This window comes from Rutilus rutilus (genome assembly GCF_951802725.1).
Source record: "Rutilus rutilus genome assembly, chromosome: 16".
NCBI classification, from domain to species: Eukaryota; Metazoa; Chordata; class Actinopteri; order Cypriniformes; family Leuciscidae; genus Rutilus; species Rutilus rutilus.
The window spans coordinates 31338993-31353903 of record NC_140224.1 but is presented as its reverse complement, the minus strand read 5'-3'; the positions used below and the strand labels follow the sequence as shown (position 1 = coordinate 31353903).

General features: G+C 36.1%; 1 protein-coding gene across 7 annotated transcripts in view; it reads right to left on the bottom strand.

Annotated features, from left to right (window-relative positions):
• Positions 1-260: 260 nt before the first annotated feature.
• The window catches only part of ttyh2 (tweety family member 2), a 56810-nt gene continuing 42159 nt past the window's right edge, over positions 261-14911 (bottom strand). For 2 of the 7 annotated variants that reach the window (XM_084435226.1, XM_084435232.1), the window contains exons 6-15: positions 12810-12882; positions 9285-9354; positions 8592-8647; positions 6799-6903; positions 6349-6441; positions 6097-6239; positions 5337-5522; positions 4982-5060; positions 3758-3784; positions 261-2456 (exon numbers count right to left, since the gene is read on the bottom strand). In XM_084435226.1, coding sequence (XP_084291352.1) covers positions 2376-2456; positions 3758-3784; positions 4982-5060; positions 5337-5522; positions 6097-6239; positions 6349-6441; positions 6799-6903; positions 8592-8647; positions 9285-9354; positions 12810-12882 — 913 coding nt within the window. In that variant the 3' untranslated portion in view covers positions 261-2375. The remainder of the gene's footprint in view (positions 2457-3757; positions 3785-4981; positions 5061-5336; positions 5523-6096; positions 6240-6348; positions 6442-6798; positions 6904-8591; positions 8648-9284; positions 9355-12809; positions 12883-14911) is intronic. The other 5 variants (XM_084435228.1, XM_084435227.1, XM_084435229.1 and 2 more) reach the window with 5 other exon arrangements.

Here is a 14911-nt window from a genome sequence, read left to right as displayed (position 1 = left end):
ATAGCCTATTATTATAAACGTCAGGTCGGGTCAAGTTGTCATGTAATAAAAATGTATTAACACTTGCAAAACGGTTTGATACTCTTGTACACTATCATTTACATTTTTTGTAGTTTTCTATTGGTTTGAGGTTTACATTTGTAAAGCCCAAAATAGTCTGTTTTATGGAAAGTATTATAGTAAGTATACTATTTGCCAAGCCATGTGCTTGTATGTTACATACATTCCAAAATAAAAGTTTTCACTCAAATGACTCTCAATTCAGTTCGAAATGGTTTTATTATATCCATGTTTCTGTCCTCTAAGTTAGACAGAAATCAAGCACCACCTCACTGTCTGCAACAGTGGTATTCATGCACCCCAATTATTAAAATCAGATGTTTTAAAAACACTATATGCAATAAAACAGATGGAAGCCACCATCAATCTCAAACGAGGACACGGTTGTCTGTCCAAGTAGCTGATTTTATCAAACAATATACTGAGAATGGCACACAAGAATGGAGCAAAGAAATACAAATAATCACACATCTGTTACCATACAGGTTATTTACAGCTGGTCAAAGGGTTAATTCAAAGCATATGCATTGCTGCATGGGAGAAAGTTGGCTCAGTGTGCTTTCTACACTTGGTACGAAAAGAAGGTCTGAGATTTTAAGTTCCAGGTAAAATGACCTCTCATTTGTGCTTGCTGGAAATGAGGTGAAAATCTCTCTGGATGTTAGAAACGTCATTTGTGGTACAAAGTGACTGTGTTTGGTCACTATAAACCCAAAGTGATCATGTTGTGCTTTAAGATGCCTCTATGAATAAAACAAATAGAAAAGCTTTTATTCTCCCTCTTTGTCCCATCCCTGCTACAAAGTGGGAATTCACTAAATAAAGCAATGAAAGGGAATGAAAACAAAGACTTTAGAGGCACAAAACATGCTTCCATTCTTGGCACATAAGACATTTAGAAAACAAAATATTCACTTCAAAATAAGATAAAAGGCATTAGTAACTGTACAGTTAGCCATCATAAAAAGTGATGACATGTTCATGAAGTTCACATAGCTAAAAAACATAAGACAACTTTTCACGAGCAACAATTGCTTAGAAAAGTACCTAGCAAAGGGTTACTATGTTGACACTAGCAATGCTGTACACCATGTAGGACTATATGTCCAATGGACAGAATATTGATACTTCAACCAGTGTCCACACTTATATGTACAAACTTTAATATGACAAATGGGTAACCTTTAGAAGGTTATGTAGTCTGGTCCAAAAAAAAAAAAAAAAAAAAAAAGAAGAAGAAGAAAGGGTCCTATTAGGTGTCTTTAACTTCTATGTACTATGTATTATACATATTATTATAATACTTTTTTTTTTAGCAGTCTTGTTAGTTAACTAAAATGACAAGTAAAATAATAATAGTATATAAATACTGGTATACTAATATATAAATTAATAACATAAATAATGGTAACAGTTTATTTTACAGTGTCCCTGTTACACATTTTACATGTAGTTACAAACAGTAATTTAAGCATAGTTATAAGCAACTAAACCTAATTGTATATTAAGTACATGTAGCTAATTAATATTACTCAGTACTAAATTGTATAATTACACTGTAACAAGGACACCTTAAAATAACGTGTAACCTAAAGAGTAAATACTACTAAAATAACACTGACTGTTAGGTACCATGTACTTATTGTGCTCATGTTGTATTGCACAACACTTTTGCTGCTTCTGAGGTGGGATACGGACAGATTGTGTGGTATAGTTAGGTTTAAAGGTAGGTTAAGGGGTAAGCAAAGGGTCAACAGTGTAATAGATGCAATTACAGAAATTAACCACAGATGCAATTTCATGCAGGCATTTAAATAAATACAATGCAAAAATGTATGTACACAATAAGTGCATTGCATCAAATGAATCATTTAAATGTTAGTACATAGTAGTTAAAGACACTTAATATAAAGTGGGTCCAAAATAGTTTTTGTAACCCAGACTGAACAGTTTCTGCACTTGAAAGGCAATAGGGAAGACCAACAGTCTATTTGATGAAAAATATGATGTAAACATACAAATAAAAGATTATTAGAGAGAGGATATTTCAGAAACTCACAAATGTGTCAGTAGTGAGGGAAAAGATGCATTGCACCATCAGAATAATCAACAAACACACACATACATGCACGCACCCATACGGACACACACAGAGTGCTTCTAAAATCATGTTCTCCTCTCAGACTGTGGTCCTGTAACACAAATAAAGATGCGCACACATGCTGGCGTGAGTGTTTTCCATGTGTCCATATTTCCGGCGTGTAAAGAGTCACACCAGACAAAACGTGTGCATGGCGGAAGAAAACGGATCAGTTCTACGCTCGGAAATCCTCCCCAAAGTGTCTGATCTGGTCTTCGGTCATGGAGAGGTAGGTGGCTCTCATGGTTGGAGAGTACTGGGGAGAACAGCAACACAGGAGTCACAAACTCACACTATCTAGATGGACAATTAAAGCAAACGACGACTATTTTTCAAGAGTGAAATGAAAATGAACTACACTTTTTGTGTTTGTTGTGGACTAAAAATGTTTACTATGGTAGCTTGTTTCCACCAAAGAATAAAACAAATTAACAAAAAGGTAATTACGCCTTCTCACAATTCTAACTTTTCTTCTCGCAATTCTGAGATATAAACTTGCAAATAAAAGTTATAAAGTCAGAATTGCAAGATAAAAACTCATAATTGCAATAAAGATGTCAGATTTTTTGTCTCTTCAAATTGTGAGTCCGCAATACGACTTTATATCTCACACTTCTGGCTTTTTACTAAGAATCGAGAGAGAAACTTGCAAGTTATAAAGAATTGGGATATAAACTCGCAGTTTTTCTTCTGAGAATTGCGAGTAGCAATTCAGATTTTATAACTTCAATTGCGAGTTTATATCCAGCAATTCGGACTTTTTCCTCTCCCAATTGCAAGTTTATGGCCCCGTTTACATCTGGTATTAACGTTTGGTCGATCGGACCACAAGAGGACGACGCTAAATACAGGTGTGATGGGGTCTAAAACTTTTTGAGTTTGTCCACTTTCGACCACTTCCAGAGGTAGCCGAAAACGAAAACTGATTGCTTCCATAGTGTAAACGTTCATGTGGTCGAATGCGTTCGAACAGCCACAAAAGCCTACTGACATACTGACTTGTCACAATACTGAGAAAGAGAATTACGAGACATAAACTCACAATTGCAAGAAAAAAGTCTGAATTGTGAGCTAAAAAGTCACAATTACCTCTTTTAATTTTATATTCCCTGGACGAAACAAGCTTCCATAAGATTACTGATGATGCCAAGGCAGGTTTTTTAGATAGTTAATATCCAAAAGACTGTAATTCTGTCATAGTTTACTAATCATCATGTCGCTCTAAACCAGTATAAAGTTTTCAGGCGACAAAAGGGTCCTAAAGGCATGCTAGTGACCAGACAACACTATAATTAGACACAGAATTACAGAAATTTTTTTTACATTCTGACCTCCTAACAATAGGGGGCGTGCTCTATATAACTCATCTGTGTCTAACATACAACATGTGTGGGTGTGTCTATGAGGAATTGAGGATCCATGCCAGGAGTGAAAAAGGGAAAAATCACCCAAACAAAATTTATTACAAAACAAGGGATGAAATAACAGAAAAATTGGGGGGAGGATCAGAGAACAGAGGGACTGGGACAATAATACTGCAATCATACAGCAACTTACGCGGTTTATATATGGCTGAGAGTAAAGCTCCAAAAAGAATTGTTTTTTTGTTGTTGTTGTTTTTTTTGTTTTTTTTTGTTAAAATAAGAAAAAAAATAAGAACAGAAACATACAAACAGAGAAACATACAAACAAACAAAGAAAAAACGTAAAATAAGCTATTAGCAGAAGACAGTACAAAACCACTAAAGAGCAAATATAATATTAAGAATAGAAATATTCATGGTAAGAGTTTAAAGTCAACATGAAATCAAACTTCAGCCCAATCTTAATACGTGTGTGGTCTAATTTGTGTTATGATGAGCACAGATGAATTGTGAACAATAACATCAGGAATAAGTACTAAACAAGTACACTTCTGTTCAACCAATTTTTTGTGTTTTTAAGTTGATGCACCTCTTGATGGAAATAAATGTTGTGATGTTATTTCCATCAAGTCGTGCATACATTTATGGTAAAGATCTTGTATAGACAATGAGTCCAGCACTCTATAAAGTCTCCTCCAGCACATCACAAAGATGATTTTAAGCTCTGGACTCAGAGGTGCATCAATTCATGTGTGAAAATGATTATTCATGCTCCCTCATAACCATTCTTTCACGACTGGAGCCTGATGCATCTTGACATTGTCATCCTGGAATATGACCATGGTGTGTCTTCCTACATGGTTGTTTAAGAAATTAAAAGCTACACACTCCATCAATTAGGGTTAAAATAACTGTTGCCAAACATATAACATGCTAGAAACATAATAATCACTGCAATAATGATCCAATCTCTGACATTTTTGCCTATTTAAATCCAAAAATGTATTTAATTTTTTTGGCCGGGCAGTGTGTCAGTTTATTTCAAAATGAAATTTATTCCAGTGATGGCAAAGCTGCATTTTCAGCATCATTACTCCAGTCTTCAGTGTCACAAAAAGAACAGCATTTATTTGAAATATAATTTTTTTTGCAACATTATAAATGTCTTTACTGTTGCTTTTGATTAACTTAATGTGTACCTACTATATAAAAGTATTATTTTTAAAAATCTGACCCACTCAATACTTTTGAACAGTAGTGTACAGATGATCAATTTGGATTTCATGTAGACTTTAAAATATTGTGTCCTTGTTTTGAAAAAAAAAAAAAGTGTAAATTAGTGTAAATTATTGCTATTGTGTAAACATGAGTGTATGTGTGGTCATGAGAAGGACTGGACCTCTGGAGCCCAACGCACCGAAGGAGGAGGAGATCCCCTCCCGATCAGAGGCACGTTCTCATAGCGTGGGTTTCCACCAAACAGGGCAGACTGGTTCCTGACAAAACAAGACAGTGATGAATGAAAAGAGAAAGTGATGGGGAGAGTTCAAGTCAGACTGAGGAGGAATAAAGGAAATAAGTATTTTAAAAGTAATACAGTGAACTTCATCTAATATTCCTTTAAGAAAGGAAAAGCAATCAAACATCTCCCCTTTACTACATGCAAAAGTTATTGAATGAAGCTGTCACACAATATTCAGACGCATCCATCTGAAAACAGGAAATCAGGGAATATGAAAAAGAATCAATCATGTTTAAAGGGCGACTCTTACATATATTCTGACAGGGGTGCGTTGGACACGGCCTGTGCTGGAGGGTGCAGGCTGGTCTGGCTGCCCATGCTGCTACTGTAGCTGCAGAAGCTGTGCATGTTGCCCTGGTGTGTATGGTGGGACGTTATTCGTCGACTCTGAGGGTTAAATGGGTCCCCGTCATCGATGTCGTCGTAATCTCTATCTCTGTGGAGAGAGAAAGAGAAGCGTTGCATGCTATACACTAACATTCAAACATTTTATTTTAATATTTGATACATTTAATCCTGCTTCTGGAGATATTTCTTCATGCAAAGGCTTTAACAGACCTGCCTGTAACTTTCAACGGACTCCCAAAGACTTAATTAGCTAGTTTATGGATGTTTTATTAGAGTTAAAGGGATAGTTCACCCAAAAATTTAAATTATGTCATCATTGACTCACCCTAATGTTGTTCCAAACTTGAATTAATTTCTTTCTTCTGATGAACACATAAGAAGATATTCTGAAGAATATGGGCAACCAAACAGGCCCAAGGCCCCATTGAATTCAATAGTATGGGAAAAAAAATAAAAATACAATGGAAGTCAATAGGGCCAATCAACTGTTTGGCTACTGACATTCTTCAAAATATCTTCTTTTGTGTTTAAAGTAGCAGAAGTAAGAAACTCATACAGGTTTGGAACAACTTCAGAGTGAGTAAATGACAAACTGTTCATTTTTGGGTGACCAATCCCTTTAAGTGCACTGCAGTCAATGTGTGTGTGTGTGTGTGCAGTACCTGTTGGCGATCTGTCGCCACGCTCTCGGTATGGCGCACAGCATGACGGAGAAGGCACAGGCCGCCAGCAGAGAGAACAGACAGAGATACAGTAACCCCTCCACACCATCATAACACACACCTATCAGCGCGTCCAGGTAGTCCTGCAAACACACACATGCCACAAGAGATTAGATCCATTTTACTAATTGTGGAAATCTCATTAATCGCGCAGCATCATATTAGACAGAAGCAGATGGGATGTGTACCTACCTTATTGAGTCCTCGGCAGTCTAGAAGAGCAGTGAGCTGATGTAAACTGGCCTCTGAATTATTCAATAGATGCTGAATGCTCAATAAATCCCTCTGAAAAGAACCACACACAATAGCTATGAAAAAACTCATTAGAATTTACCAAAAAATAAAATACTTTTATATAGCTTCCAAGAAATTAAATAGCATAATATTGGAGATATATATTAAAATTAAGCATTTTATTTAGTTTGAAAAGTTAGTTTGTGTGTTTGAGAGAGAAATGTGACCTGGACATACACACATATACATACATACACACACACATTTTTTTTTTTTACTCAAATATTATTTTGTTTGAATTAATTGTAGACTATGTAATGTATACAATGCAAGCTATGTTGGGTAAAATTGGCAAATGCATAAATGTAAATTTAATAGCACAGTCTGTATGTCCTCAGGCACACTCACCTCAGCTGTGGGGAACAGAGGCACTGCAAACTGCAGGAGACCCTGTATCTGGATCTGCATGGTGGTCAGCGATCTCTGGAAGACAGTCAGCGACTGCAAAACAAACTAATTCAGGATCAGATTGTTTTGTTTAAGGGCTAAGTTAACAAACTAAACATCAACAGTTCACACATCACAGGTTTGGTTCGGTTCGGATGTGCAGTTCCACTCCCTACCAGCAGAGTGAGAAACTACACCATCCACAGATAAACAGAGCTGGTCTCACTACTGTCAGCTCTCAAATCTATATAAATGATTATATGTATATATATATATATATTATGATTCTATTATGATTATATGTATATAATATGTATATATTATATACATTTTGTGATGAAATATGACCCAGGCTTTTGTTTACAGGATTCACCAGCACTTTATTTGTACTATTTTCACACTCTTGTCTTGATGAGAAAGTGATTAAATTCACTGTGAAAACGTATCTCCATTCCAGACAACACATGAAAAGAGAAGACAAGAGAGGCAAGGAACAGATAATGAAAGAGAACTAAAAAAAGAAGTGACAGAACGAGAGACTGTGTGAGTCTGAATAAAGACCAATTAGATATTAAACAAAGATGAGACAAAGAACAGAACACAAAGAGATTGATTAAATAAGGTTAGAAATACCAGATATTCATCTCATTACAGGAACGTCGTCATACATTAAGTGCTCTACAGACTGATATATCAATACATGTCATGCAACTGAGCTCTTGTTATGAACATCTTTGCTTTCCTTTTCTCCGTGACAACTCTATTGATCTGAGAGAGATATCTACAGTCACTCTGTTAAAGCAAGTCAAGCTGAACTGCAGCAAGCTCAGATGTAGGACACTGGCCTTTTACTGCCTGACCTAAAAACCCTGAGAGACGCTGAGAGACAGAAGTGAGGGAGAAAGAAAGAGTCGGGGAAAGGGTAAAGTATGAGAAGAGGGAGACCGATAAGTCAGTTGCAGTTTGGAATCGAGAACTGATTCCTATTGGACGTTTCAAAACCTAAATACTGTAGAGAGCATTTTAGGCGTCACAGGCACACTTTCAATGGGCAAACAAGGGCAAATTTTAAGGAAGCATGAAAATTATCCTTTGCAGAGAAGACAATCCCACTCTGTGATGGGCAGAGTAAAAGAAACCATCTAAGATGGTGGATAAAGCGAGAGAAATGTTTATTATAAATTGAATTATAATTCAATCAATATAGAAAGTTATTAATAAAAATAGTTTAAATCTAATTTAAAAATTATTATTTTACCAAACACTTGTGTGTGCTATGTATTTGTATGCCTTTTCCAAAATTGGTCACTCATGAGGTTTCATTTAAGTTCCTATTGCCATGAAAAATATGAATTATAATTCGTAACGTTGCAGTCTGAAATGGACGTGATGAGAAAGAATACAAAAGATAATACATGCAAGTCTTCTATTGCATTGCAAAAAGTGCAAACAAGCGTACTCCGATTTGTGAACAAATGACTCTTATGAACCGCTTCTTTTTAATGAACCAGCCATTAAGAGACAATTACGTTTTTAAGTGGTGTAATGACTCACTCACTCACTAATATATGGTTCTTTGATTTAAAAAAATCTAGATTTCTCTAAAGTAGTAAAAGATTTGCAAGGAAATCAGTATTGTTCAGTAAAATGAGAATCAAAAAAGCATCAATAGATTCCTTTTGATTCACATCGATACAGGGGATCATTTTTGGTGAGGAATTGAAGAACATAAAAAGTGCAATTGACCATAGTACCTGCTGAAACGGGTTGGGGAGAGTCTGGCTGCAGTACAGGTAATAATGCACAATATCTAGAAAAGAAGAGGAGAAAAGAAGAAAGAGTGCATTACGAACAGCATGACATACAGAATTTTCTTCTGGTTATCATTAATATTAAATGCAACTTCTGACGCATGACATCCACTATAATAGATGTCTAGAAGCCATTTTTAACCATTCAGGCTGTGGCGTGATATTCATTTTGAGTTGATCTACTCCTTTAAGTCTTGCGAGCTATGAAAAAGCAGCCTCTGAGGAATGAATTTTTCCTCTGGGATGCTCCGTCCTCGAGCACCTGAGGGAGCTTCTGTCTGTCTGGTAGTGCAGAAACATATTATGGCTGAGAACAGGATTTAAAGTTACATAATCACAGGAATGGCCATTTTACAGATGTATTCAGTCACAGTGATTACGGAGCAGGATTAAAGGTCGCCCAGATTAACCCTTTAAACTATTCAAGCACTTGATAGTGTAAAAATGGCATTTCATGCAAATGTGTTCACTGAAGAACCATAATCCCCATTCATAAAGAGAGATTAAATGAACAGGCCATGACTGTGTGTGTGCGTGTGTGTGTTTGTGTGTGTGCATGTTTGCATGTGGTGCGTGTATGTGTTCATGTCTGTATTTTTCAAACAAAACTACATTTAGAATAAGAGACACACTCACCTGAGCTGATTACGTCTTTTGTTTGGTTCATTAGAAATTTGTCTGGTGCAACACAGAAATCACTTGTGCCCTAGATCGCAAAACACACATATAAAAGAAAAAAAGCTGCAATGAATAAAAATATACACTACACCATTAAACAAACGTTTGGGTCATCGATTAGATATTATAAAATTATTATTTATTTTTTTTTTTAAGAAGTTACTTACTATATGCTCACCAAGGCTGTATTTAATTGAATTATTACAATTTAAAATGTAAGTTTTCCATTTCACTTTTTTTTTTATTCCTTTGATGGATAAGCTGAATTTTCAGCGTCATTACTACTGTCTTCAGTCTCAAATGATTCTTCACAAATCAATCTAAAATTAGTGTCACAACTGAACACAATTGTGCTGCTTGATATTTTTGTAGAAAGTTCAAAAGAACTGCATTTATTAGAAATTTACAATGTAAAAGTCTTTACTGTCACTTTTGATCAATTTAATGCATCAATGCTGACTAAAAGTATTAATTTCTTTTAAAAAATGTCAACATTTCAACGGTAGTGTATATCTATTCAATAAATATATAGTTAAAAATGCTTGTAGAGCTGGTTAAGAGGTTAATGCAGGATGTTTGGTGTAATGGGTGAAGGGACCATACATCGACACAGACAGGAAGTAGACACAGGTGCAAACACACACTCATATACTGTAGACTTGTAGAATAAACTCAGAGGTTCAAACAGCTATCTGTCAGATAGGAGTGAATGTATGGCAAAAGTCATATCACAGACTGCACACATACTGTGTAGGCAACAGGAAGTGGAGTTGCAGTGCAGATACAATGGTGAAATGTCTGTCTAAGGAAACAACAGCCATGCAGAAACCTCACGCACACTCTCTATCTGCACATCCTCAGGCGGTGAAAAAAAATATATTTCTGTCAACAATAAATTTGCATTCAGCGATTACATAATTGTTCCATTCTACCAGGAGAGATTTCTCTGACAAGGCAAAAAAAGGACTCAGATTGAGAAACAATGACAGTACAGAATTGTATATTTATATATATATATATTTGAAATTTCTATTTGAAATTCCTCAGGTGCAAAGAAACCTAGGCCTTTATCACATGGTGACTCATTAGGAGCCTTTATTTTTCTTCAGTAATACACATCTATCAACTTTAAAACATTCCCCTCATCCTGTCTCAGAGCAAGGAAGTTTAAAGTCAAGTCCCCATCTTGTTGAACTCCTAAGGCTCAATACCTTGTGTTATGCATTAATTCATTAGCCATGAAGACAGGATCAAAGCCCTGTGTGTCTGTGTCTAACGCCTGCAGGAACGATGAGTTCATTACAGCGAACTGAGCGTGTCCACTGATGCCGAAGAGGTGGTACATCAACATCTCTCTCTTAATGAGCTGATAGGGGAAATATTTGCAACCTGGATGTATAAACTAAATTAGTCACTCAGAGAAACATAAATCGGTATATCTGTAACCAGAACATGCGGTGTGCCAATGAGTGTATATTTCAGTGTTTACATATAAAATTATCAATAAAATAAATAATATTTCTGTGACATGTTGCATTTTTTTTTTTTTTTATAGCGCATAATTCGATCAAAAATCTAATTTTAGTTTAAAGCAGAATTTGCTTGAAATATTAGTTTGTTTTTTAACATAACCAGTAAAAATAGCACGACGGAAAGTTCTGAGTCCTATTCTCTCTCTCATATCATATTCAATTCAGGCTGCAAACTCACATACATATATATTCTAACTTGGGTTGTGAGTTCGTAGGCTACATATTGCTCTGGACTGTGTACACTCAGAGGTGGGAGAACAGCGGTGCAGGAAACACTTGTGTATTTGGAAATAGATTGGCAAGTATAACACATGAACAGTATTTTCTCACACAGAAAAATCTCCCTTGAAAACACACACGCACACACACAGACTCTTCCATACTGATACTATTGATTTTTCCATATGGTTTGTTTTCTTGATGGATATAAATGGTTTGTGGGTAGCCGTTTAAATGCACTCATAACCTGCCAGTTAGAGTTAGAGTAGTGAGTGAATAAGGGGATGAGTGATTGAGAGAAATTGTTCAAAATAGAAAACAGAGGGGATAATGATATAAGATAAGACTTTGTTTTTATTGAGCTACGAGATCTTCCCTGTAGTGTGCTGGGAACTTTTGGCAGAGTTCTGAGCATAAAATAAGGTAAAAAAAAAAAAAGATATGATCAAATTGATTTGCAATGTACTAAACTCTTCTCGGCTGTCAACAAAATGTTGTTTTGGAAGTACTGTCTGAATCAAAACAGTCACTGGGTCTTTTTAACTGAAGGTGGGCCTACATTTCTCCATTTCTGCTTAATATGCATGCCATCATATTAAGCGTTGCAAAAAAGAGATTTGGACAATGCTTTTGAGGAGCTCAGAAGTTCAAAGTTTGACAAATTGTATAAATAATTGTATTTCTTTTCATACCCAAAAGGACAAAACAGCAGATTCCTCTCCCACTATTAGTGTACAACACAAAGAAAAGGTTATAAGGTTTGGTTTTACTAAACTGGAAAATATCAGAGACCATGTGGGAATCGTAAAATAAAAGAAATCCAACAGTGGTTTTACATTCCTTGCACTTTCTTTTATTTCCCACTCCTTCATTGATGTGGTTTAACAAAATCTGCCACATTTTACTCTTTTCCCAATAAACACATAAACCACAGTGATTTTGATAGCGCACACACACCCACATCAAACGCAATAAAATGGAAGTTGATCACCTCCTTCAGGCAAGCAGACAGCGGTTGACTAGTATTTGTCATGCTTTGCCACATAAACAAGCTTTTGATAGCGATGGACTCACAGTGACCCGCCTCAAGTGCATATCAAAACCAAATAACATCACAAACACACTCTGATATGACATGCAGTGTTCAGGATGGAAATGCTGATAATGTGTTGGTCTTGAATTCTCCATATGTGACCCTGGACCACAAAACTTATGGGTAAATTTGTTAAAATTGAGATTTATAGACCACATGAAAGCTGAATAAAATAAGCTTTTCATTGATATATGTTTTTTTTATATTTTTTTTTATTTTTTTTTATTTTATTTTTTTTATATATTTTATATTTTATACAATATTTGGTCGAGATACAACTATTTGAAAATCTGGAATCTGAAGGTGCAAAACAATCTAAACACTGAGAAAATCGCCTTTAAAGTTGTCCATTTCTGTTGGCGATTTTGCTGCATCTACTCACAAAAATAAATTTTTGATACATTTAAGGTAGGAAATTTACAAAATATCTTCATGGCACATTATCTTTACTTAATATCCTAATGATTTTAGGCATAAAAGAAAAATCGATCATTTTGACCCATACAATGTATTGTTGTCTATTGCCACAAATATACCCGTGCAACTTGTGACTGGTTTTGTGATCCAGGGTCACATATCTCAGATAATGACCTGAACCAAATCAGTGATTGTACAACAGGCTTGTTGGCTGATACTCACCACTGCAGTGGCGACATCAGCTCCGAGAGACGCCCAACTCAGTATCAGAGTCAGAACCCCGAACACCATCATCCTGCACACACACCATAAATAATACAGTATGATAAACAAATTTGGTACTGTGCTGGGTCGCCAACTTAATGCCCAATATAAAATCTAGCCGAGAAACCAGTTCAGAATTAAAGTGTGACGATATAGGTGTTAAAGCACTTAATTGTCATAAAACAAATGGAAAATAATGCAAAAAAAAAAAAAAAAATGTTAAAGGCACACTATGTAATTTTCGTGCATTTTCAAAGCAATTACAAAGGCGTAGCTTGATGACGCAGTTGAGGAGCATGAAATGATGGGAGTAGTCGTCTTTACCGCCAATGGAAATCAATCCATGGGACTCACAAATCATGTTCATGGATTAGGTAATGAATTTTTTTTTGATAATTTTACTGTGTTGCCAAGGTTTCTACGGCAGTAAAAGTGGAAACCGAGGATGAAGCTGACAAGACGTCATCGACAGGCGATGCAATGAGGAGGGTTTGTTACACTGGTTGAAACTGAGAATTTCTCTTGATTTAAACATTGTTGGAAACATTTGGGATAATGTATGTACACAAGTGAACAACATATATAACACTGCGCTAGTGGTTTTTGAATATTTGAATGCATAAATATTACATATTGTGCCTATAATACACTGTAAAAAAATTCTAACCTCTCCAAGTCAAAATTTTCTAGTGACTGGTCACATCTACATTTTTTAAATTGGCCCAAGTGCAATTCTTGTTGCAATAGTCTGGTAACATTGGCTCAATGAGAAATAATACGTCAGACTAATTGAAAAATTTAGATGTGACCAGTCACTAGAAAATTTTGACTTGGGGATGTTTTTTGTTTTTTTTACAGTGTAGTGCAATGCATTTTTTAATGCAAAAATAAGAAGCTATTTTTGTGGAGAAATGGCCCTTTTGGTGAGATTCAACCAAGCGTAGGTATACAGTTTGTGCTTTGTGTTTGTGTCCATTTGGGTGGACAGCACCAATCTTGGCCGACTGTCCACACTACTGCGTTTTCGTTTAGAAACGGAGAATTAAAACGAATACGATCTCCGTCCACACCAGCGTTTTAGCTGCGTATTAGAATTGATCTCCGTCCACATTAAAACGACTGAAAACGCGGATCACGTGACCATTCACCAACACTGGGCATGCGCGAGCCGGTGTAAACACAACTTCATTGATAAAATGATCCCACCATGCGCTGGTTCTTCCCGGGTTAACCCAAAACCGACGCTCCATGTACACGGTCGATACCGGGAATTGTCAAACGTAAACTATTTTATCGGGAATTGTCAGTTGCACACGGGAATTGTCACATTGTCACTATTTTACCGGGAATTGTCACAGATCGCTCGAATAATAGCTTGCCTCCGGCGCATGTAGGCAGTTAACATTGTAAAATGCAGAATTTACTTGCACAACAGCTGCTAGAAAAGGTATAGCCTACGCCATGACTGATGACACCCAATCATAGATCCGAGCGTGAGCCTCTACTATGTCATTGTTTCTAAAGTCCTCCGTTTTGACCCGTCCACACTAAAACGCCCTCCGGAGATTCAAAACGAAAAACGGGTCGGCAGCGTTTCTAAACTTCTCCGTTTTGGGTCTCCGTTTTTGCCGTTTTAGTATGGACGGGAGGTGCAAACGTAGCAAAAGGTCTCCGTTTTTAAACGAAAACGCAGTAGTGTGGACGGGGCCTGAGCTTATTCCACAGATTTTGTCCCTATTTCTAAACAATGGTTTTGTACCATACACACCATCACTGAGTTTAAAATCTCAATTTAAAATCTTTCTCATAACATAATCCTTATGTTTCTATAAGACTGCAGAACACTTCCAATGCTTTACTTTATATTGAGCATGACAGCAGGCATTCTCGGTTCAGAAATGCAGAAACGTCTAAATGAAATGTTTTCCACTTTAGGAAATACTAGTATGCAGAAAAATCCAGCTGATAAATTAATCAGTTACTTATGCCTAACTTATTAGTTTCCTTTTAAATTTGTTATTTAAATGAGAACGGTGGTGAAACTCAAAATACTGTCCTTT